Source organism: Watersipora subatra, chromosome 2 (genome assembly GCF_963576615.1).
Source record: "Watersipora subatra chromosome 2, tzWatSuba1.1, whole genome shotgun sequence".
In the NCBI taxonomy this organism is placed as follows: Eukaryota; Metazoa; Bryozoa; class Gymnolaemata; order Cheilostomatida; family Watersiporidae; genus Watersipora; species Watersipora subatra.
In genome coordinates this window covers 3,193,811-3,220,637 of record NC_088709.1, presented here as the reverse complement: position 1 = coordinate 3,220,637, position 26,827 = coordinate 3,193,811, and the positions used below count along the sequence as shown (strand labels likewise).

Sequence of the window (26,827 nt, the reverse complement as noted above, 5' to 3'; positions counted from 1 at the left end):
TATTCAAAGACCAAAGCTATTTCAGTTGTACATTGGGAGGATAACTCTTTAAATTCATTTGCGTTTTATTCCTTAAGACAACCCCAACACTTATGCGTATAGGAACTACTAAGGTGCAAACACACCAGGCAGTTTTATCGTGTGCGTCATGAGGAGCGCGGAGATATTGCTGGCTTGTGCTTAAACACACTTGAGCGATTCACCAGCAAACGATAACGCGGACACGCTCACAAACTACCAATAAAATTTTGTGTTATTAGTTGTTTCGGAGTTGTTAATAAATTTGAGTCAATATGGCGCCTTCTTGGCAATGACGTAAACAACTTCCGCTTTTGTTATTAAGCCTATCGTACTTTCACGGATTGTACACTACGAGAAAACAAGGAAAAAATGATTTTTGTATTTTTAACATTAATATTTTACAATTATTATATATAGTTTACTTTATAATAATAGCTTTTTATTTGTAATATAATAAATATTCACCATTCTCAAGATGGTCAGCTTGCCCAACGATTGAATCTCAAATGTTGGTTTTCAACGGTTTCTTTTTAATTTTTGTGCATTGTGTCGTACAGGACTGGATGTGCTTTTATTAAATCTATGAACAATTCAGTGTTCATTTTGATGATGCTTCAATTGTAGCAAAATAGCAAAATGTTGTTACTGTCCATTGGTGAAGTTCGATACGAAAAAATTACCAGCTTTAGAATTGCATCCGGGAAAACCAACTAATCAAAATGCATCTCGCGCGCGCGATAAAGTTGTGATAGAGAATGTCTAGCGTTATCGCTCTGCCTGAGCTCACCGATCGAGTTTTAACGCAGATTAGCGCCACATGGCGCGATATTGCACTAAATATCTCCAAGTGTGTTTGCACCTTTACACAAATTGAAAAATGAAAACGTTCAAGACGCTTTATTGAATTCAGAGCAACAACAGCTTTATTTTAGCTAAATTTAGAAGCCCCATGACATAGTATTCCTACGGCCAGTAATTACACGCATGTATGATGTATGAATGCTTTAAGATTGATTTCAAAAAAGATTTGTTCAAAATTTCAACTTATAAATGCTTATTGTACTGTAGTTTCATCATTATCTCATTGCAATAATAAGAAAAACATTACTTAACATACATATGAAATTATCTATTTCTGGCATGATATTTTCTGAAGTAGCCTATATTACAAAGAACATGGAGTTATAGCAGTTAGAATGTTGTTAGGCACAAATTTTGTACACCCCTCAGGTAATCAGTTCACTCTTTTTGCTACTTTGCCAGGCAACAAGTAAATTACTTTGATAATCTTCTCTTCATATCGGCCTTTAAGGAGATGCCAGCTCCTTTAAGGAGATGCCAGCTCCTTTAAGGAGATGCCAGCTCTTATTACTTCCCAGAGTCATTCTTAATGGCTCATCACTTAGTATTACTAACAATGATGTAAACTAATCTAAATATAGCCAAGGAATGCAAAGAGGTTATGCCAAAATGTTAGTTTTAAAAGAATGATAGAGAAAAAATCTAGTTAAAGGAATATTGATGCTCAATTCCAAGAATTCCGTTACATTAAAAAAAACCAATTCATCTTCAAACTATGCTCAAATGAAACGGTCGTTTAGAATCGGACATTCCGAAAAGATTATCAAAGATCAGATGAAAAGAGAAATATCTTAAGCAGCAGATTACAGTAGAGAAGCCGGGTAATTAGAATAGCAGGGTACAGTAGAGAAGATTATACAGTAGACAAGCAGAGGTATGATAGACAAGCAGGGTACAGTAGAGAAGCCAGATACAGTAGAAAAGCAGTAAGTTTAAAACTTCATGTTCTGCCCATGATGCCATCATGCAAGCCGTCATGAAGCTGCCTATTTAACATTCGATTCGTGCCCATTGGATGTTTCAGAATTTTATTTGTAATTGGCTTTGTCTATTTGTCCATTTGTTTATTAAGCAGTAACAGCCAGTTAGTATAAGCCTTAGATCCTATAATAGGATTATCCTATGAATATTTGTTTCAAAAAGGTCAAAAATAGGAGCAGAAATAGGCTATATAACGTTGCACTCAAGTCTTATTCTCTCTCTATGAAGAGAAAAAGTGGCAATTGTATCTCATACAGTATTTTCACATTTGTCTTAATTGCGTTACATTATGTAACAAATGAGCAATTGTGATGTTGTGCACAATCTTCTTTCATCTCTATCATACAGACTGAATATGAAGGTCTGCCAGACTTCAAAGCCTTTTCACTCTGTAGGTGACCAAACTTTTTTCAATTTAAGAATCTCGGCGTTGCAAGTGGCATTCTATGTTCATAATTCTACATAAACCCAAATCCCTAAATTATAGCTAAAGCTTTGAAAGTTATTTTTGAACAATGCTAAATTGTAATTATTTTTAGCTATGTGCTAGATACTTTGGCTTCTCACGGATATCAGTAATTGCATCCCGCTGTAGCATCCGCTACAGCAAATTTGTTCTTCATACATAATGCCTAATGTAAACTTGTTGTTCCTAAATATTGCGGTACTGCAAATTGTATTTATCTGGCTAGTACCTTTTATTAAGCACTGTTGTTCAGTGATACAGGAAAACATGACTAGTTCATAGACTGTGTCTCCAACACACATAACATTACCTTGCAAAACTGGTAGCTCTATTGGAGCAGAGTATTTCAAATCCTAGCCATGCCGTTCATAGATCACAACACTAACAATGTCTACTACCACATAATTAGGCTCCTGTTCAACATTATATATATATATATATTCCACAAGACTTAAATCGTACAAAACCAGAGCTTGGAAGGCATAGAGTAATTTAAAATATTTTACTACATGAATGAATCATCAGATGATACTGACAGTAGGTAAGAATCACGCAAGACTGCTGCACAACCAAGGCTTGATGAATTTTAACAAGGTGTACAAAATACACCTCAAAATTCTGTGTTCGTAAATTATGTTAAATCAACTCATTTTCCTGATGACTTTACATAAAAACCCGGGGTCATGCTTTATTAATTATTAGTCTAGCAAATATTACCTGGACTGTCCAACAGTTGATCACAAAAAATCATGCAAAAGCTCAATTTAGATATCAACGCTTATGATTTATTTGCAAAGTTTGATGTTTATAAGCTTAACTTTTATTGCTAAAACTAGCAGAATGCCCGGCGTTGCATGGTATTAAAAATTAGCTTATAAACAGTGAGAGGTAATATAGTTGCCTGCCACCTGCCATTAGCCTGGCACATTGTCAATAGCTAATTTGAGTAAGCTTACTACTAAGAGCCGTGAGAGCAAGCCTAAAATTACGCTGCTCCGTAACGGAGAGCGGTAGCATGTTTCTACTCATATAGTGACATATATCGCCTCAGTATGTAGCTATATCACTATATAGCCTCGCGTAGCTACTGTAAATTGGTAAGATATTTGCCTGGCAAATGGGAGGTTCCGAGATCAACTCTAGCATAAAACGGATATTTCATTCTTAAATTTTAATAGCTATAGCTGGACAAACCGAAGTACACACATACTTTGAGATATATATATATATATAGATTATGTTTTTTGCCTTTTGAACCTACTAAATGTGTTAAATGGAAATATTTTGTTTTCTGACTATGATGATACCACAAATGTGAATTCTCTTTCATCGCGGCCTTCTTTCTCTTGTAAGTAGTAATTGACATTTATCGTTGTAACAAGGCATGCTTAAGGCTGCTTCAACTATGTAGCTGATCATGAACTGTGCCAGTCGTCTTGACAATCTTACAAGGGATGAACCACTAGTGAATAACACGTGTGCTGTGTGAATGATATAACGCTATTTTGATAGTAAATAGCAAGCATTGTAGGTCGATATGTCTGAGCTTGCTTTTTATCGTAACAGCATGGTAATGTTAATTTTTATTAGTTTTGGCTAACAACAATTCAGACTGCATCACAATTAAGGACAGAAATGAAAATGAAGATGAAAATGGCACGTGACCGTCAAAAAATTGTTCTTATAAACTAAGAAGTGACAGCACACAACACTTCTTTTCCCATGCGAAGTGGCTCTCACGCGGTGCACTCATTCGGGCAGGGGCAAGATGGTCGGGTCACTCGAGGAACGTTCCAGAAAACCTTTTTCTCTCAGAACCTGCACTGCGCCACTTACCGATCTGGTCACCAAATGGTATGGCCTCACCCAAAGGAGTAGTAACTCTCCATTATATATATATATCGGCTAAAACTAAAGCTGTCATATAAATTTAATTTGAATTTTTAGTTAATCAATGTCTTACTACCTGATAACTGTTAACTTTAATTTATAATTGAATTGATAATAGTACTAATTGATTCCTATTAACTCAGTTAATATCGCTGCTATTCTCTTACATTCTACATGTTTAAATACCAACACCCATACTTGATTAACTTTTACTAAAAATATTGCTGAACTGTAGCGGCAATGAATTTATCTAAAAATAGACTACATTAGATATCACGTGTGGCGTGGGGGATAATTATTAGACAAAAGCATTTGCTCACAGAAAAATCAATCAATCTGAATCTAGTATATAGCTCATTATGTTCGAATATAAAGGCCAACAATATGACTAACCATTATAGAGCCTGGTCGAGTAAGCCCTCATGCGTAGCTTGCTTACTAGCTAGTGACTGACCCGCCTTGAGCAGTCAACTTTCTCTCCGCACCATGTTAAATAGAAATCATATAACAGCTCATCCAAGGTAAGGACACCAGCCTGTCTGCACCTGCCAAGCTGTCAAGACCTGTTTTTCATTCGCAATCTACATGTCAATCAGCACAGCTTGTACAGATTACTGACGGCAACTAGGTTCCCGTATCTACTGCTGCTGAAGGTATGATCCTTTATTAAGCATGAATGAAAAAGTAAAATTACAAATATTTTTACAAGAATATTATAGCAACCGGATGGATGTAATGCATTACTAAAGGCGAATCTCATAATTGCCAAAATCGGTCATTTTTAGGTGATCACCAATTGCATAAAGTCAGCTTCACTTTTATTTGTAATTGTGACATCTGATATCTGGTGCCAATACCATCTTTCATGCTATTGATGTTTTGTTGTGGGAATAATTAGGTACTGCAGGTTCTACTCAATGTCATGCACACGATTTCTGACAAAACTTAGATAAGGCAACTTGTTTACGCTCTTCAACTTATTATTCTCAACTTAATAAGAAGCCTTTTAACAGTTGCTAGATTTCTTATGTAAGTTACTATCTTTTCCGATGGCTTCCCATGACGAAGAACATTCATAACTGTAATAATCTTTGAGCATAGCATGTCCTAACTTTATCTGGCAGATGTAAATACCAGAAAGGTTTGTCCGCATGTCACTTGGAACAAAACAGTATTTGGTCTAAACTGTCACAACCAATTGACTACTTCTTGTTCCACAGTCATGCGGAATTCATATAAATATTCATATTGATTACCATGTGCACCAACCAAGGTAAATTCTAACTGTCATAAATAAGCTCATATGAGTGGTATGGCCTTCAAACTTGCAAGGCCTGCATGATATGCACAGATGTGCTATTAACAAGTTCACCATCCATTATATGATACCTAACAAAGGTGAATGATGTGTTATGGATGCACATTTTTCCTTCAGCATAGAATAGGCATAAATCTAACAGTAAAATAGCGTGAATGGTTATTTTGACATTTTGTGTTGTAAGCCTCCTTGCTGGACTCACCGTTCACACGAAGGAATTCTTTAGATGAGCAAATAGAAATCTGATATACGGCTTATACGTTAGAACTGAAGTGGTAGTCCATAATGCATGCTGTGTAAATATTGCATTGCGCAAATTATTTGTGAATACCAATATTGAAAGGGCTTGCGGCTGTTCAGCCATTCACATTCTCTGCGAGGTTATTGCTCTGCTCTCACAACTGCAAGACTGATAATCAGCATACTGTAGCGAGATCAACATTCCATGCCATTTACCTCATGGCATGCCTCCTTCTAATCTCCTTTAAAAGGGATATTATATCAATCCTTACGAGAATATCTACAAGCTCGATGTTATTCTAGGAACAATCTAATTGAAGAGATTTGCGGTTGCCTGTTTGACAGGGAAGTCAAATATTCTATACAAATATTCTACAGTCTGCTATACATGACATAAATCATTAGCCGATAGGGAACGGGTGATTAGTTGCTCATCCTTAAACTGACATCTTATGTGAGTTCGGTTGCTAAACACGGTGCGCTGTTAATTAGCAAGATGAGATAACCCATATTCATTGGCCCAGACAAGAAATGTTGTAAATTGTAAATAAACAGTTAACTCATATGTATGCATATTTGCAGTTTAATTTTGTCTAGCATAACTATGTATTGTTGTAATTTGTATGTTTTGAATGAGATTAGAGTTCAGTAGCATTGTATAATTTGGTCAGAACAGCAATGATAATGAGAGTTCTATATCCAGTACTATGATGATTATGTAATTCCTCCATTGAACACATTCATATGGCTTCATATAACTACTAGTTCAGGATAGGTTTCATATAAGACTTGTTGTTTACGCAGCTGTGAAGAAATTTTGATTTTCTGAGAATAAAACTACTGAAATCTTTTCGTACCGAAGACAATTAGAATTTGGAAAGGACACGTAACACATAAAAGTAATGACAAACATCATGCCACTGCAATTAATAATAAATAAAGTAAACACTGTAACGATAATAATAATAGATAAATATTATTAAAATTAATCTGACTTACATCATGTACATTTTGGATTTCATGTTTTGAGGTGAAATCAAAGAAATCACAAATATAATTTATTCAGGTGTTATAAAACATTGTGTACTTGTGAATCATGAATGAAACCCACAGAGGATGTATATATCAATTGTTAATTCCAATTATTGACAACCTCTTGGTCGTCTCATTCTTATTCAAAGGCTCATTTCGTCATAATCTTTAGAAGATCGGATGAATTAATAATTATCTTGAAAGCCATTTCCTGCATTACAATGGTTGACCCTTTGTTGAATGGGTGAATCAATCATTAATCTGTTATTTGAGCAACATCAGTTTTAGAAGAATCTACAGAGCTAAGAAAACAGGCTAACGGTCTGGCAGCTAGTTTTGTTCCTTTTCAACGTAACTTGAGGAATTCTCATAAACTAAAGACCAACAAGCTGGCTTAGAAAAGCACCATACATATTTATCTTTTTTTCAGTTTTCAACTCCGATATGCAAGTGTGCTGTGGTAACACCAACAAACTGGTTCTGTGAAATGATTGAAGGTTTCAATATCACTTTTTACCCACACTTGGAAACATATCGCTCAAGAGTCAAATTATTGGCAAATTTTTCAATTAAAATATTTTGCATTCGTTGATAAATGAAAATTTTCTGGTAGTCTGTTGATCGCTTTATTTACACATTCTAGAACATCAAGCAGAGGTCTGGAGTGACATAACACTTCTGTAATTTAATAGACAGCATGATAACCAATGTTCTACAGCTAGCCTCTGCTCTCGGTAAGTCGTATGATAAAAGATGTTGTAGTTTGAGCAATATCGGAACCCAGTAAATATGCTTGAGGTGCTAGGAAATGAGGACAGCCTTTTAGATAGATCTCATTCATCCAAACTTGAGAGGACAAAACAATCTTTTGATATGATAGAAGCCAAGACTATCAAGTATTAGTCGTCATGGTAGCAAACACGTTCCACCCTGCTGTTCAACTGTTGCCCGAATAATCAGAAACATGACTGTAAAAGCTTTGCCCGCTTGTAAAAATCTTTACTCACTAGTTTTTGTGCCATAACTTCCTGTATGTTGGTTAGCGAAGCTACTAACTTCCATATCATGTTTTATTTGAATGACAGGTACTGAGCCTGAATAGAGAGATGACTGTTTAACTAGGACTGTTGTGTTGACTGGAAAATTTGTTGCTCTTTTTAACTAAAAATAAAGTCAAAGAAATTTCTGTATCTACTCGGCCAGCATTTTTCAAGATTTACCGGTTATGACACATATTTCACAATCTCCGGTTCCTAAGCCTGTAATTTGGCGCATTGCAAAATATATCAATAACAAAACGCAATACCGCTAGCACAGGGATCCAGTTTTTGACTTCAGCATTTCTGCTGTTTATAGCACTTCTCCTAATTATGCCTTTTGAATACCGAATGTGCAGCATGGCGGCTGTCAACAATTACACAACTCGAGCCCGACACGCAAGTCCTATGGTTCTTCCAGACGTTGTACCCAATTTTACAACTAGCCCCACATCGCCTGTTATTACGGTAGGTACTGTTATTACGGTAGGTACTGTTATTACGGTAGGTACTGTTATTACGGTAGGTACTGTTATTAGGGTAGGCGCTGTTATTAGGGCAGGCGCTGTTATTACGGTAGGTACTGTTATTACGGTAGGCGCTGTTATTAGGGTAGGCGCTGTTATTACGGTAGGCGCTGTTATTACGGTAGACGCTGTTATTACGGTAGATACTGTTATTACAGTAGGCGCAGTTATTAGGGTAGGCGCTGTTATTACGGTAGGCGCTGTTATTACGGTAAGTACTGTTATTACGGTAGGCGCTGTAATTAGGGTAGGCGCTGTTATTACGGTAGGCGCTGTTATTACGGTAGGCGTTGTTATTATAGTAGGCGCTGTTATTACGGTAGGCGCTGTTATTACGGTAGGCGTTGTTATTACGGTAGGTACTGTTATTAGGGTAGGCGCTGTGAAGGAGATTGAATGTAGTAGTGTTCACGTGACTGCCATCTCAATTTTGAAATCTGATGAATAGCGCCAATAGCAAGGTATCTTATCAGTACATATCTATAGTCATACGTATCGTATTGCATTATATTCTAATTGGTTTAGGAAAGTGTGAATAAGACGGAACTAGAAGTTAATGGAATTTCAGCAGTCGTGACAACTTATGGAGGTAATTGGCAGACTTCCACAGGTAATTCTGCTCACTTTGACACATATACCAGCACTCCAGCTACGCAAACTGAAACAACCAATAACGCCGTCATCGATGAAGATGAAATCACATCGGCTTACCCTATACAAGAGCGTGATACTCATATCACAGATAGTGTAGCCGATGACAGCACAACAAAAATTACAGCAACTATATCATCTCACAGTGACATCTCATCAGGACCTTCTCATTCGACCGTGTCCACGCAAAAAGGCATAATTGAGACAGCAACAATGATACATACAGTTGCAACTGCCAAGACAGAAGGTCACTCAGGAGTCAGCGACAGTGCTGATTCAAGCCCGGCATCAGTCGGTCCAGCCTCAGCTCCATTACACATTTCAACTGATGTTAGTGTCATGACAACTGAAGCAACTGCTCCATATAGCTGGTGGAGAATAGTCGTAACTCTGGTTATATTTTGTGTATTAGCCGGAGTCATTCTTGGGATATTGAAGATGACAGAGAGCAGCGCGTGCAAAAAGGCAAAGGAAAAAGGTTCGGAAGACGAATGTGGGATTGAAGATAACTGTGATACAAGTCAAGAGAAAATATCACGGGTATGAGAATAAAATGGCCCAGCAAAAATAGGTGCTAGTGCAAATTTATTAACATATGGCTCATTCCACTTCTCTTCGCAAGCTTATATACTTACAATTCATGTTTATATAATGTACTACTGTGCAGAACGATTTCTCACTTCTGTTTGTCAAGAAATTTTGTAATATATCGTTGAATGTTATTGGTTATGAGATAAATACTAAATATTGAAACATTCAAACAAATTGAAGACGCGGTATAAATAAACTTTTATTCTTTCTATACAGAAAGGATATAAAAGTAGCAAGAGCTATCCAAGCAACACTGCATGCGACATGTAAATGCATATCTAAGTAAAAACCATCGATGTGGCCAGCAAAAATATTCTAGATTCTTAACACCATGCTCTGTAAGCTGCAACCAGTTAAACAAAATAATATAGGATATAATCAAACCTAGGTACTTAAAAACCATCTACCATATCAGGCGGAGATTGCAGCTATAGAAAGTTAATAAGAAAGTGGCAGAATTAGCCCGTATTACTGTCTGCTGAATGAGCAGCAATCCAGCTTACAATTACGTGTGAGCATTGTTAGTTCATTAGGAAAATTCAATATGTAAACAGCAAATGTCTAAACAAATTATCACTAGTGAGTCTTACTAGTAGACTGCATAAGTGCACCATCACCTCGATAGGCTAAATAAAATGACAAACATCTGTTAGAGGAAAAACACACACGCCAGGGAATAGACTGACCTTTAACCATATGCAGATTATTTTGCCGTTTGTCATTCAATTGATGTTCGTCTTAGCTCACAAGTCCATAGAAACAAAAGCTTATTGCAAAATTTAGTAATGCATCCGCTACGATTGACTTTCTAAAAAAATTATGCTCCACAGTGTTGTATTACCAGTTGAGATGTTCAACATAGTTGGAAGGCAGCATACCGTGCTCATTCGTGCGCTCTACTGTGCCTGTCATCCATCCTTCATCTATAGGGGTGCAGTGAATGATGATGTCATTCTCTAAGAAGCTGACTTCATCATCATCAGCGCCAGTATAGTCATACATGGACTTGGAAACCTTCTGTAAGATCAAATTATTGGCTAGGACATTGCTGCACGGATAACCTACTTGGCAGTACGCTAAGTATGGCTTGAGTGGCTAAATACATCTTATTCCGCCTAACAGCTCAATTTGGAACCAAATTTAAGATGCGTTCAGAAAAGTGACTTCCTGGACACAACCTAAAAGAACAACACCGCATAGCAAACATCCTCCAGCAAAAATCGAGGGTACAGCTGAGCTTACTGCTAATTCAAATTGTCACGGTTAAAATAGAAAATTAAAGCCTACCATATTGAGGAAGTGAAAAGAAATTGACAATTTTTTTATGATTTTGTGGTCAGCTGTTAACAAAACTAACTTTGACAGTGAACAGGGAAATGGTTTCTTGCTGAATTGATTTATATTATAAGCGCATCTAAAAGGTTAAAATTCCTGATAACCATCAGTAAATGTTTGGACATGAAGCGTGAAAACCAATAACAAAACCAGACTATTTGTGTATTCATGCCGAAAAAAAACAATTCAAGTGTTCTTAAGATTTAGCTGCATTAAATTATTTGGAACACGCATGAGTTGACTCACTGCATTTGCTACAGGAGAAAGCTGTAATGATTATCCATGGGCAGGCAAATACCAAAGTTCATAGAGACTGTTCGGCAAGCAAATTACACATAAAACAAGCTAGTTTGTAGTTATAGCTAATACTTCCGTTTTAGTGGAAGGTGTGAAAAGATAATATTTAGAAACTTCCATGTTAGAAAATTTTAGATATTTTAATCTATAACAAACTAAATTTAAATTTGTTTACAATGGGTGGAATTTTGTGCGATGGTACATTTAAATACGCTCAGTTATGCAGTTGTTTATCTGTAGATGCAAAAGCTCATATAAGCATAAAATATATGTATATAATGAAGACTGGACAATTTGAGATCGCTTTCATATTTCTAGCTCAGCTGAAATTAACAAAGTATATTTTTGTTTTATAATAATTATCTAAGTAGTTATGACTACTAAAGACAAATTTTTGCCAAATAAATTTAGCTGACTTGAAACTTGTAAAATGGCGAAAAAAACTAATTTTTAATATCAGAAAAGTTGACAAAAGTTTAGGTGGTTTAACTAACAAGAGTGTAAGGAACTGTATTATAAACGCATAAAAAAGGTTCACTCTTGAAACTTCACAGATGACAAAACTACTATAACTACGAAAGTTTCTTTGTGCTATTAGCATGCAAGTTGAAGATGAATAAAGTTACTTTTACCAGCAAGATGAAAATAAAACTTGAATTCAGACACGTTTCTGAGTACAAGAATAAGACGGATGTACTTTTATTGACTGCTGTCAAAGTCAAGATAAACTTTTTTATGTTTAATTGTGCAGGCAATATGTATGTTTTTATTGTATTAGAATATATTGTATGTGATGTTAAATAAATTAAACATCTTCAAAGTTATCATAGTCAAGATCACATTTGGTCAAATCACTATACAAATAAGCACATAAAATCTATGTCAGGCCTGATTAGGAAATGTTCTAAATTTTTACCCAGAAGTATTATGAAACTAATATACCACACGTTTATTAACTCAAAAATTAGTTACTGTCTTGAGTCCTGGAGAAATGCTCCATTTTCTTATTTAAACAAAATTTTAAATCACAAAAATGTATAATGCGCATGATCTTTAATAAACCACCGCTGACTTTATCTCGGTTCCTGTTTGTTCAGCTGTTTGTGTTGCCTGTCGATAAACTTTAACAGTATAAATATCTCTTGATAGCTCATTCAAAATTTTATTCAAGTGATGACGAAACCAAGAAGGATTTACACTATAACACCAGATTTTTAGAAGCCAATCTACATTTACCATTATTGTATACTGCTTCAGGTCAAAAAACAATCGAATACGGAGTACCATCACAATGGAACAGTCTTCCAACAGACTTGCGCAATACCTCTGCATTTACTAGCTTTAGTGTTACAGTTAAAAGCCATTTGTTAAGCCTATATTAATCCAGACCTGCTGTTGGAGCGTGCCAATTCCTGTGGGCCTAGCGCCTCGACTAGCTGCAGTGCTACTGTAGGAAGTAGGAACTAAGCTTTAATTTATTTTGTTTTAAATAAATCAATGTTATAACCATATCTTCATTTTGCTTAATGTTATATTTCTACTAATTGATGAAATAAAATACACACACAAATGTCATCGCCCAACGATCTAGAATACTGTTTAAACAAAAGCTTCGTGAAATGACGTAATTAACTAACCCCTTTGCCATAGTAAGGATCCCTGCTCTGTGGTGGAGGAGCACGTTGCTGTGGTGGAGGCATCGCAGGTTGTTGTTGCTGTGGAGGCTGTCTTACCTGTGGCTGCATTTGACCTGCAACATAGCAATACTTGTGAAGGCATGCCTATATCTACTCATACCTACATGTATACCTACCCATACCTACATGTATACCTACATGTTTGCCAATCCTACTTACATGTATACCTACCCATACCCAGTATTAGCAGGAAGAGATACATAGAATAACCAACTAAAATTTGTGAAGAAGCCTATTTGTCGGATAGTAAATCTTTAACAATCCCAAAATACCTGTAGTCATCTGTAATATACCTGGTGTAAATCAGTAGTTGCACCTGTAGTCATCTGTAATACACCTGGTGTAAATCAGTAGTTGCACCTGTAGTCATCTGTAATATACCTGGTGTAAATCAGTAGTTGCACCTGTAGTCATCCGTAATATACTTGGTGTAAATCAGTAGTTGCACCTGTAGTCATCCGTAATATACCTAGTGTAAACCAGTAGTTGCCCCTGTAGTCATCTATAATATACCTGGTGTACATCAGTAGTTGCATCTGTAGTCATGTGCAATATACCTGGTGTAAATCAGTAGTTGCACCTGTAGTCATATGTAATATACCTGGTGTAAATCAGTAGTTGCACCTGTAGTCATCTGTAATACACCTGGTGTAAATCAGTAGTTGCACCTGTAGTCATGTGCAATATACCTGGTGTAAATCAGTAGTTGCATCTGTAGTCATCTATAATATACCTGGTGTAAATCAGTAGTTGCACCTGTAGTCATCTGTAATATACCTGGTGTAAATCAGTAGTTGCATCTGTAGTCATCTATAATATACCTGGTGTACATCAGTAGTTGCATCTGTAGTCATGTGCAATATACCTGGTGTAAATCAGTAGTTGCACCTGTAGTCATATGTAATATACCTGGTGTAAATCAGTAGTTGCACCTGTAGTCATCTGTAATACACCTGGTGTAAATCAGTAGTTGCACCTGTAGTCATGTGCAATATACCTGGTGTAAATCAGTAGTTGCATCTGTAGTCATCTATAATATACCTGGTGTAAATCAGTAGTTGCACCTGTAGTCATCTATAATATACCTGGTGTAAATCAGTAGTTGCAGTTGTAGTCATCCGTAATATAACTAGTGTAAATCAGTAGTTGCATCTGTAGTCATGTGCAATATACCTGGTGTAAATCAGTAGTTGCACCTGTAGTCATCTGTAATATACTTAGTGTAAATCAGTAGTTGCACTTGTGGTTATCTGTAATATACCTGGTGTAAATCAGTAGTTGCACCTGTAGTCATCTGTAATATACCTAGTGTAAATCAATAGTTGCACCTGTAGTCATCCGTAATATACCTGGTGTAAATCAGTAGTTGCACCTGTAGTCATCTATAATATACCTGGTGTAAATCAGTAGTTGCAGCTGTAGTCATCCGTAATATAACTAGTGTAAATCAGTAGTTGCATCTGTAGTCATGTGCAATATACCTGGTGTAAATCAGTAGTTGCACCTGTAGTCATCCGTAATATACCTGGTGTAAATCAGTAGTTGCATCTGTAGTCATCTATAATATACCTGGTGTAAATCAGTAGTTGCATCTATAGTCATCTGTAATATACTTAGTGTAAATCAGTAGTTGCACTTGTGGTTATCTGTAATATACCTGGTGTAAATCAGTAGTTGCACCTGTAGTCATCTGTAATATACCTGGTTTAAATCAGTAGTTGCACCTGTAGTCATCCGTAATATACCTGGTGTAAATCAGTAGTTGCACCTGTAGTCATCCGTAATATAACTAGTGTAAATCAGTAGTTGCACCTGTAGTCATCCGTAATATACCTGGTGTAAATCAGTAGTTGCACCTGTAGTCATCCGTAATATACCTGGTGTAAATCAGTAGTTGCACCTGTAGTCATCCGTAATATAACTAGTGTAAATCAGTAGTTGCATCTGTTGTCATGTGCAATATACCTGGTGTAAATCAGTAGTTGCACCTGTAGTCATCCGTAATATACCTGGTGTAAATCAGTAGTTGCACCTGTAGTCATCTATAATATACCTGGTGTAAATCAGTAGTTGCAGCTGTAGTCATCCGTAATATAACTAGTGTAAATCAGTAGTTGCATCTGTAGTCATGTGCAATATACCTGGTGTAAATCAGTAGTTGCACCTGTAGTCATCCGTAATATACCTGGTGTAAATCAGTAGTTGCACCTGTAGTCATCTATAATATACCTGGTGTAAATCAGTAGTTGCACCTGTAGTCATCCGTAATATAACTAGTGTAAATCAGTAGTTGCACCTGTAGTCATCTATAATATACCTAGTGTAAATCAGTAGTTGCACCTGTAGTCATCTGTAATATACCTGGTGTAAATCAGTAGTCGCACCTGTAGTCATCTATAATATACCTGGTGTAAATCAGTAGTTGCACCTGTAGTCATCCGTAATATAACTAGTGTAAATCAGTAGTTGCACCTGTAGTCATCTATAATATACCTAGTGTAAATCAGTAGTTGCACCTGTAGTCATCTGTAATATACCTGGTGTAAATCAGTAGTCGCACCTGTAGTCAAGCAATCAAATATGATTATTTAGACAGTAATTAATAGCAAGATATCAATAATTCCTTTTTGAAACGAGTTTTACTTTTTAGAAAATTTCATTCCTGAATACAACTACACTGTATTCCAATAAAATTCACAGGTTACAGGTACAACCACAGCCTACACAGATTCTGTCTACATATCAACTGAATATATCCAATTAGCTATCAAGCAGTAAATAATCTTGGTTTCACGGACCAGCTATCAAGCACCAGAATGCAGTTAATTTCACACATAAACAATAAGGTTCCTTTTTATGGAATACATTTCAACGAAACGATAACCTTTATAATTCCCATGAACTAGACTAAGCTATGGGCTAAGTTAACATCATTTAGTCCATTGTGGAGGTGCCTTGGGCTAATAATTCAGGTATGACGCTACGCAAGCCAGATCATCCCTTTTTCTCAGCGTAGTAGATGTCTTGGACTGAGAAATTTAACGAAAAAAGACTTAGGCTATAGCCTATTAACCACAGCACATCTACTCCTTGTCCACCATATCAACTCCATGGCTTTTTATTCTTTTAATGAATCTATCACACATAGCTATTCTGTTTCATCAAGAACTTTGATCTGTGAGTCTACCACTTGTTATTTATATTTTGACTGCATGCAGTGTATTGTTAGTCTGTAGGGTGTTACCATCACCAAACAAAGTTGAGATACATGGAAACGCCAAGAAAAACATAGCAAATCGGGATGTATAAGCAAAATTCAAATGGAAACATATTAAACTTGTTAGAAAAAAGATTTGACGGTTTTTGTTGCATTGTTCGGTGATTTTACTTACCTCAACTTAGCCAGATTCGATGTATGCTCATTGATGAGTGTTATATTGTCAACAGACAGCACATTTACACCAAAAATATTTGCTTTAATAAAACCAATCTGTTGACTGAGGCCAAACTTTATATATGTGAGATTAGGATTAAAAATTATAATATACCGTATGTAGATTGACATACTTCATATTTGCGCGTATTCTTCATGTGTTTGTCATGTATAACATATCTAACTATACTGTAACTAGAGAGTATATATTAGGACATATCTAACTATACTGTAACTAGAGAGTATATATTAGGACATATCTAACTATACTGCAACTAGAGAGTATATATTAGGACATATCTAACTATACTGTAACAAGAGAGTATATATTAGGACATATCTAACTATACTGTAACTAGAGAGTATATATTAGGACATATCTAATTATACTGTAACTAGAGAGTATATATTAGGACATATCTAATTATACTGAAACTAGAGAGTATATATTAGGACATATCTAACTATACTGTAACTAGAGAGTATATATTAGGACATATCTAACTATACTGTAACTAGAGAGTATATATTAGGACATATCTAACTATACTGTAACTAGAGAGTATATATTAGGACATATCTAACTATGCTGTAACTACAGAGTATATATTAGGACATATCTAACTATACTGTAACTAGAGAGTATATATTAGGACATATCTAACTATGCTGTAACTACAGAGTATATATTAGGACATATCTAACTATACTGTAACTAGAGAGTATATATTAGGACATATCTAACTATGCTGTAACTAGAGAGTATATATTAGGACATATCTAACTATACTGTAACTAGAGAGTATATATTAGGACATATCTAACTATACTGTAACAAGAGAGTATATATTAGGACATATCTAACTATACTGTAACTAGAGAGTATATATTAGGATAATATCTAACTATACTGTAACTAGAGAGTATATATTAGGACATATCTAACTATGCTGTAACTAGAGAGTATATATTAGGACATATCTAATTATACTGTAACTAGAGAGTATATATTAGGACATATCTAACTATACTGTAACTAGAGAGTATATATTAGGATATATCTAACTATACTGCAACTAGAGAGTATATATTAGGACATATCTAACTATACTGTAACTAGAGAGTATATATTAGGATAATATCTAACTATACTGTAACTAGAGAGTATATATTAGGATATATCTAACTATACTGTAACAAGAGAGTATATATTAGGACATATCTAACTATACTGTAACAAGAGAGTATATATTAGGACATATCTAACTATACTGTAACTAGAGAGTATATATTAGGATAATATCTAACTATACTGTAACTAGAGAGTATATATTAGGATATATCTAACTATACTGTAACAAGAGAGTATATATTAGGACATATCTAACTATACTGTAACAAGAGAGTATATATTAGGACATATCTAACTATACTGTAACTAGAGAGTATATATTAGGATAATATCTAACTATACTGTAACTAGAGAGTATATATTAGGATATATCTAACTATACTGTAACTAGAGAGTATATATTAGGACATATCTAACTATACTGTAACTAGAGAGTATATATTAGGACATATCTAACTATACTGTAACAAGAGAGTATATATTAGGACATATCTAACTATACTGTAACTAGAGAGTATATATTAGGACATATCTAACTATACTGTAACTAGAGAGTATATATTAGGATATATCTAACTATACTGTAACTAGAGTATATATATTAGGACATATCTAACTATACTGTAACAAGAGAGTATATATTAGGACATATCTAACTATACTGTAACTAGAGAGTATATATTAGGACATATCTAACTATACTGTAACTAGAGAGTATATATTAGGACATATCTAACTATACTGTAACTAGAGAGTATATATTAGGACATATCTAACTATACTGTAACTAGAGAGTATATATTAGGACATATCTAACTATACTGTAACTAGAGAGTATATATTAGGACATATCTAACTATACTGTAACAAGAGAGTATATATTAGGATAATATCTAACTATACTGTAATTAGAGAGTATATATTAGGACATATCTAATTATACTGTAACAAGAGAGTATATATTAGGACATATCTAACTATACTGTAACTAGAGAGTATATATTAGGACATATCTAACTATACTGTAACTAGAGAGTATATATATTAGGACATATCTAACTATACTGTAACTAGAGAGTATATATTAGGACATATCTAACTATACTGTAACTAGAGTATATATATTAGGACATATCTAACTATACTGTAACTAGAGAGTATATATTAGGACATATCTAACTATACTGTAACAAGAGAGTATATATTAGGATAATATCTAACTATACTGCAATTAGAGAGTATATATTAGGACATATCTAATTATACTGTAACAAGAGAGTATATATTAGGACATATCTAACTATACTGTAACTAGAGAGTATATATTAGGACATATCTAACTATACTGTAACTAGAGAGTATATATTAGGACATATCTAACTATACTGTAACTAGAGTATATATATTAGGACATATCTAACTATACTGTAACAAGAGAGTATATATTAGGATAATATCTAACTATACTGTAACTAGAGAGTATATATTAGGACATATCTAACTATACTGTAACTAGAGAGTATATATTAGGACATATCTAATTATACTGTAACAAGAGAGTATATATTAGGACATATCTAACTATACTGTAACTAGAGAGTATATATTAGGACATATCTAACTATACTGTAACTAGAGAGTATATATATTAGGACATATCTAACTATACTGTAACTAGAGAGTATATATTAGGACATATCTAACTATACTGTAACTAGAGTATATATATTAGGACATATCTAACTATACTGTAACTAGAGAGTATATATTAGGACATATCTAACTATACTGTAACAAGAGAGTATATATTAGGATAATATCTAACTATACTGCAATTAGAGAGTATATATTAGGACATATCTAATTATACTGTAACAAGAGAGTATATATTAGGACATATCTAACTATACTGTAACTAGAGAGTATATATTAGGACATATCTAACTATACTGTAACTAGAGAGTATATATTAGGACATATCTAACTATACTGTAACTAGAGTATATATATTAGGACATATCTAACTATACTGTAACAAGAGAGTATATATTAGGATAATATCTAACTATACTGTAACTAGAGAGTATATATTAGGACATATCTAACTATACTGTAACTAGAGAGTATATATTAGGACATATCTAACTATACTGTAACAAGAGAGTATATATTAGGATAATATCTAACTATACTGTAACTAGAGAGTATATATTAGGACATATCTAACTATACTGTAACTAGAGAGTATATATTAGGACATATCTAACTATACTGTAACTAGAGAGTATATATTAGGACATATCTAACTATACTGTAACTAGAGAGTATATATTAGGACATATCTAACTATACTGTAACTAGAGAGTATATATTAGGACATATCTAACTATACTGTAACTAGAGAGTATATATTAGGACATATCTAATTATACTGTAACTAGAGAGTATATATTAGGATATATCTAACTATACTGTAACTAGAGAGTATATATTAGGACATATCTAACTATACTGTAACAAGAGAGTATATATTAGGACATATCTAACTATACTGTAACTAGAGAGTATATATTAGGACATATCTAACTATACTGTAACTAGAGAGTATATATTAGGACATATCTAACTATACTGTAACTAGAGAGTATATATTAGGACATATCTAACTATACTGTAACTAGAGAGTATATATTAGGACATATCTAACTATACTGTAACTAGAGAGTATATATTAGGACATATCTAACTATACTGTAACAAGAGAGTATATATTAGGATAATATCTAACTATACTGTAATTAGAGAGTATATATTAGGACATATCTAATTATACTGTAACAAGAGAGTATATATTAGGACATATCTAACTATACTGTAACTAGAGAGTATATATTAGGACATATCTAACTATACTGTAACTAGAGAGTATATATATTAGGACATATCTAACTATACTGTAACTAGAGAGTATATATTAGGACATATCTAACTATACTGTAACTAGAGTATATATATTAGGACATATCTAACTATACTGTAACTAGAGAGTATATATTAGGACATATCTAACTATACTGTAACAAGAGAGTATATATTAGGATAATATCTAACTATACTGTAATTAGAGAGTATATATTAGGACATATCTAATTATACTGTAACAAGAGAGTATATATTAGGACATATCTAACTATACTGTAACTAGAGAGTATATATTAGGACATATCTAACTATACTGTAACTAGAGAGTATATATTAGGACATATCTAACTATACTGTAACTAGAGAGTATATATTAGGACATATCTAACTATACTGTAACTAGAGAGTATATATTAGGATATATCTAACTATACTGTAACAAGAGAGTATATATTAGGACATATCTAACTATACTGTAACTAGAGTATATATATTAGGACATATCTAACTATACTGTAACAAGAGAGTATATATTAGGATAATATCTAACTATACTGTAACTAGAGAGTATATATTAGGACATATCTAACTATACTGTAACTAGAGAGTATATATTAGGACATATCTAACTATACTGCAACTAGAGAGTATATATATTAGGACATATCTAACTATACTGTAACAAGAGAGTATATATTAGGACATATCTAACTATACTGTAACTAGAGAGTATATATTAGGACATATCTAACTATACTGTAACTAGAGAGTATATATTAGGACATATCTAACTATACTGTAACTAGAGAGTATATATTAGGACATATCTAACTATACTGTAACAAGAGAGTATATATTAGGATAATATCTAACTATACTGTAATTAGAGAGTATATATTAGGACATATCTAATTATACTGTAACAAGAGAGTATATATTAGGACATATCTAACTATACTGTAACTAGAGAGTATATATTAGGACATATCTAACTATACTGTAACTAGAGAGTATATATATTAGGACATATCTAACTATACTGTAACTAGAGAGTATATATTAGGACATATCTAACTATACTGTAACTAGAGTATATATATTAGGACATATCTAACTATACTGTAACTAGAGAGTATATATTAGGACATATCTAACTATACTGTAACAAGAGAGTATATATTAGGATAATATCTAACTATACTGTAATTAGAGAGTATATATTAGGACATATCTAATTATACTGTAACAAGAGAGTATATATTAGGACATATCTAACTATACTGTAACTAGAGAGTATATATTAGGACATATCTAACTATACTGTAACTAGAGAGTATATATTAGGACATATCTAACTATACTGTAACTAGAGAGTATATATTAGGACATATCTAACTATACTGTAACTAGAGAGTATATATTAGGACATATCTAACTATACTGTAACAAGAGAGTATATATTAGGACATATCTAACTATACTGTAACTAGAGTATATATATTAGGACATATCTAACTATACTGTAACAAGAGAGTATATATTAGGATAATATCTAACTATACTGTAACTAGAGAGTATATATTAGGACATATCTAACTATACTGTAACTAGAGAGTATATATTAGGACATATCTAACTATACTGCAACTAGAGAGTATATATATTAGGACATATCTAACTATACTGTAACAAGAGAGTATATATTAGGACATATCTAACTATACTGTAACTAGAGTATATATATTAGGACATATCTAACTATACTGCAACTAGAGTATATATATTAGGACATATCTAACTATACTGTAACTAGAGAGTATATATTAGGACATATCTAACTATACTGTAACTAGAGAGTATATATTAGGATATATCTAACTATACTGCAACTAGAGAGTATATATTAGGACATATCTAACTATACTGTAACAAGAGAGTATATATTAGGATAATATCTAACTATACTGTAATTAGAGAGTATATATTAGGACATATCTAACTATACTGCAACTAGAGAGTATATATATTAGGACATATCTAACTATACTGTAACAAGAGAGTATATATTAGGACATATCTAACTATACTGTAACTAGAGTATATATATTAGGACATATCTAACTATACTGCAACTAGAGTATATATATTAGGACATATCTAACTATACTGTAACTAGAGAGTATATATTAGGACATATCTAACTATACTGTAACTAGAGAGTATATATTAGGATATATCTAACTATACTGCAACTAGAGAGTATATATTAGGACATATCTAACTATACTGTAACAAGAGAGTATATATTAGGATAATATCTAACTATACTGTAATTAGAGAGTATATATTAGGACATATCTAACTATACTGTAACTAGAGAGTATATATTAGGATATATCTAACTATACTGTAACTAGAGAGTATATATTAGGATGTATATAACTATATTGTAACTATTTGCTTTATGTTAAACTTTGCTGTAATATAGTTTTTAGAACAAATCTAGCGATATATGATCTCCAAAGCTTGTTGCCTTGAAAGTTTCAATTTTAGCAATTTGCCTAAGCACAGAAAACACATCCTTTGTGGAGCAGTGTAGGTCTGTTAGATATCTTGCACCGGTTGTGGATATCTTAAATAGACATTACCTGTGGGACTATAAGGTGGCCGATAGCCTGGAGATTGTGATTGAGGGGTATAAGGTTGTGGAGCAGCTAGCTGGCTATAGTTGAATGCTGACTGTTGACCCATTGGCCTCTGATTGTATTGGTTGCTCATATTTGATGGTGCAGCACCGCTAGAAACCCTGCTGCCATATGCTGAGAGCAAGCAGAGGATGTTGGTTAGTATTCATATCATTGCAAGAGAAGACAAATGACAGTAGAGAGAGCCCTCATCTCATCAATTTAATTGATAACTATTCGCAACTACATGTACATGTCGCTACACATTGTCACGGAAAAATTTGATGACTCCGAAATTTTGTTTGTGATTCTTGAAATACCTTTTCTCCAATTAAAATATAGTGACAATAATATTAATGAGAGGAAAACGGAGACTTCAACTAGCGTAGTGCACTGACAAGAACAGTGGAGAGTGAGTTAACTGGCACTCATTAAACTTAATGTTCATGAGCAGATATGATCTCATGGGCCTTTCAGATAGACACTGCCGGAAGGGACTGGAAACTCACAGATTAATGAGTGTCACAAGTCATTAAGATAAAGAAGTAATTGACAAAGTTAATTAAATATTGATTCCCAAAGTGATTCAGAATCCACTTGGCTATCGATTCAGTTAGGTTTAATCGAAGCTAACCAGAAGCTAAACATCGGTCATGCTTCAACAACTAGGCACACCTTATGAAACACTGTATTTGTATACATCCTCTCCCTAAACCTCCGATCTCTAAACCCTAAACATCCTCTCCCTAAACCTCCGATCTCTAAACCCTAAACATCCTCTCCCTAAACCTCTGATCTCTAAACCCTAAACATCCTCTCCCTAAACCTCCGATCTCTAAACCATAAACATCCTCTCCCTAAACCTCCGATCTCTAAACCCTAAACATCCTCTCCCTAAACCTCTGATCTCTAAACCCTAAACATCCTCTCCATAAACCTCCGATCTCTAAACCCTAAACATCCTCTCCCTAAACCTCTGATCTCTAAACCCTAAACATCCTCTCCCTAAACCTCCGATCTCTAAACCATAAACATCCTCTCCCTAAACCTCCGATCTCTAAACCCTAAACATCCTCTCCCTAAACCTCTGATCTCTAAACCCTAAACATCCTCTCCATAAACCTCCGATCTCTAAACCCTAAACATCCTCTCCCTAAACCTCCGATCTCTAAACCATAAACATCCTCTCCCTAAACCTCCGATCTCTAAACCATAAACATCCTCTCCCTAAACCTCCGATCTCTAAACCATATCGGGTGTGAAAAGAAGAATGATCATAAGTCATTTTTACGGAATATCAATAAAACATTTTAGCAACCAAATCTCTCTCAATGCGTATAACATCTCAACATGTCTAATATCTGCGCTTACAATGCTAAAAGTTAGCTTGCGAAATAGCTGTATAACTGCTGTTCAACTGAAAGTGATTTTAGCTGTTTGCTTTGTGAAATGACTTCATTAACTCAGCTCTAGTTAATGAAATGACAGCGTATAAAAGTGTGCTCTCTCTACTGCCATTGAAGGAATTACCAAACACCATTAGCATGTTGTGAAAGAAGAAGGGTATTGTAACACAAACAAACCGACAAAGCGCAACATGTGATTCATAGTCTACGAGCCATTCAAATTGTATAGTTGGGAAGACTAAACACACCTATCTGATAAATGATTGGTTTACAAACAAGAAAAATAGACACGTAGAGCCAATCACGGTATAGGCCTCCGGAGAGCCTACTGTAATTGTGTAATAGGGTACAAACATTGGTCAGAGTGAGCACAACTTGCCATGAAAACGAACAATGCTTGTCCAATACTTCTTGTCGACATGAGACCCACAAAATTTGGACATATCCGGCAGTGATAAAATGTGGGATTGGTCCGTGGAAAGAAAACAGGTATCGCTACATGCAGACAGGAAGCCTTTACCTTAGAATTCACCCATAATCCTAGCGGAATGGTTAGACCACAACCAGTAACAAACAAGATACAACCATCAAGGTTTAGTAGGTCGAGGGGTACCTTGTGAGCCCTGTTGCTGTGAGTTATACGCTGTAGTGGACTGGGGCTTGCTCGAATATGGAGAGCTGGCCTGTCCGGGGCCAGACCTCGGATCATAGTCATTAATGCTGCCTGGCCTCCTAGCGTAGCCTGACTGGGATGGTGGGAGCACAGGCTGCTGGGCTAAATAAATGTACAAATACTGATAAATAGCCAACTTATGATATACTAAGTGGTTATGTTATCATACATAGTTCACACACACATGCATGCAGGTTGATAATCATGACACTTCAGACCATATTATAATTAGAGTCTATGCTAAGACTATATCCTTGCATGACCTTTGAACAGAAAAAAATAGATCCAGTGGAGTCAGGCTACAGAGAAAATGACAACGTAGTTATGCCTTCAGGTAACAGAGTGGATAATTGGTTATGTAAGTAATTATTAGGTCAATAATCGGAGTGTCATTGACCCTTACTGCTGCGTGTGCACAAGCCTGCTCGATGATTAAAATTAATTCTAAATTAAACCATGAAGAAATTATTCCAGATAAACATTATTTTGTAGCGTATGCAATTTCGCAAAATGCAAACGGTGTCACTGTCACAAGCAACAAAAAGCAGGACAGCGGAGAGCTGTTGCTCAATCAGGCCACTATAAGCAACACTGACCCATTTAAAGCTAATGGATTGACATGCCACATGAGCATGGAAATAAGGAATACAGACAGGTCAGATACAGACAGGTGGATCACTTTCAGCTGTGGTCAACTAACATTACTTAAAGGTTAACTTGCAACAAAATTCACATTACAGTTATTTGGTATCAAAAGATTCACCATGTCTTACTCTGTTGTGTTGTAAGTGCCAAGTATATGGAAATGTGATTACAAGCCCTTAAAAGCTCAAAAACGAAAAGCCGCCATAGATTGGAATCTCTTTAATTCGATGATGTAACCACGATATTTGGTTATCGTCTTGTCACGTATGTTCTCACGTGAATTGAAAGGCCAATAAAAAGCTCAATATAAAACTTATCGTAGTACTAGTTTATAACAAACGCTTCGGGTTTTACCGAAGACCCCGTATCAAATATAGATGCTCGCTACTTTACTGTTTTGTTTCGGCCTGGTCTAATCGGCAAGTCGTAATCTGATCATGTGACCCAATACTTCGCAAATAATTTCTGCAGCACTTTTCGATTATCACAAGTGACCAACAGGCTCGTCATGATTATCAGACAATGATATGTTCAATCCTTCAAGCTAAGGCTACAAAATTAAACGAATTTTTACGGTAAGTTATAAGATATCACTGCTAAAAGTGACAGCATTACGATGACGATAAAATAGACGCGTAAGAACAATAGACATGGTTTTATTGAATGCGTGAAGTATATTTGGTAAAAATATTTCGACGAATAAGGCTGCAAGAAAGTGTAAACAGAAACCATCTCTCACAACTACATCACATTTGAGCCGATTTGGAAAGGGAATCCAAACTACGGCGGTCTCGTGTGGCTGCGATTTTCTGTTCGTTTTTGAGCTTTTAAGAGCTTGTAATCACCTTTCCACATATTTTGCACTTACAGCACAACAGAGTAAGACATGGTGAATCTTTTCATATCAAATAACGGTAATGTGAATTTTGTTGCAAGTCAACCTTTAAGATTCTTGCGTGATTATACACGAAATTCGTACACAGCCTTT

The 26,827-nt window shown here is 34.4% G+C and overlaps 2 protein-coding genes across 4 annotated transcripts in view; one reads left to right on the top strand and one right to left on the bottom strand.

Annotated features, from left to right (window-relative positions):
- Positions 1-4,702: 4,702 nt before the first annotated feature.
- LOC137386747 (mucin-3A-like) lies at positions 4,703-9,693 on the top strand. Its single transcript, XM_068072873.1, has 4 exons — positions 4,703-4,872; positions 7,453-7,543; positions 8,166-8,314; positions 8,899-9,693. Exons 2-4 carry the CDS (start codon positions 7,507-7,509, stop codon positions 9,568-9,570), a joined length of 858 nt encoding a protein of 285 aa, XP_067928974.1. The 5' UTR covers positions 4,703-4,872; positions 7,453-7,506; the 3' UTR covers positions 9,571-9,693.
- Positions 9,694-9,794: 101 nt separating this feature from the next.
- LOC137386746 (LIM and SH3 domain protein 1-like) overlaps positions 9,795-26,827 on the bottom strand; it is a 32,255-nt gene continuing 15,222 nt past the window's right edge. For 2 of the 3 annotated variants that reach the window (XM_068072870.1, XM_068072871.1), the window contains 4 exons: positions 25,135-25,296; positions 23,080-23,250; positions 12,885-12,997; positions 9,795-10,632 (listed from right to left, as the gene is read on the bottom strand). In XM_068072870.1, the coding sequence (XP_067928971.1) occupies positions 10,453-10,632; positions 12,885-12,997; positions 23,080-23,250; positions 25,135-25,296 (626 nt within the window). In that variant the 3' untranslated portion in view covers positions 9,795-10,452. The remainder of the gene's footprint in view (positions 10,633-12,884; positions 12,998-23,079; positions 23,251-25,134; positions 25,297-26,827) is intronic. The other variant, XM_068072872.1, reaches the window with a different exon arrangement.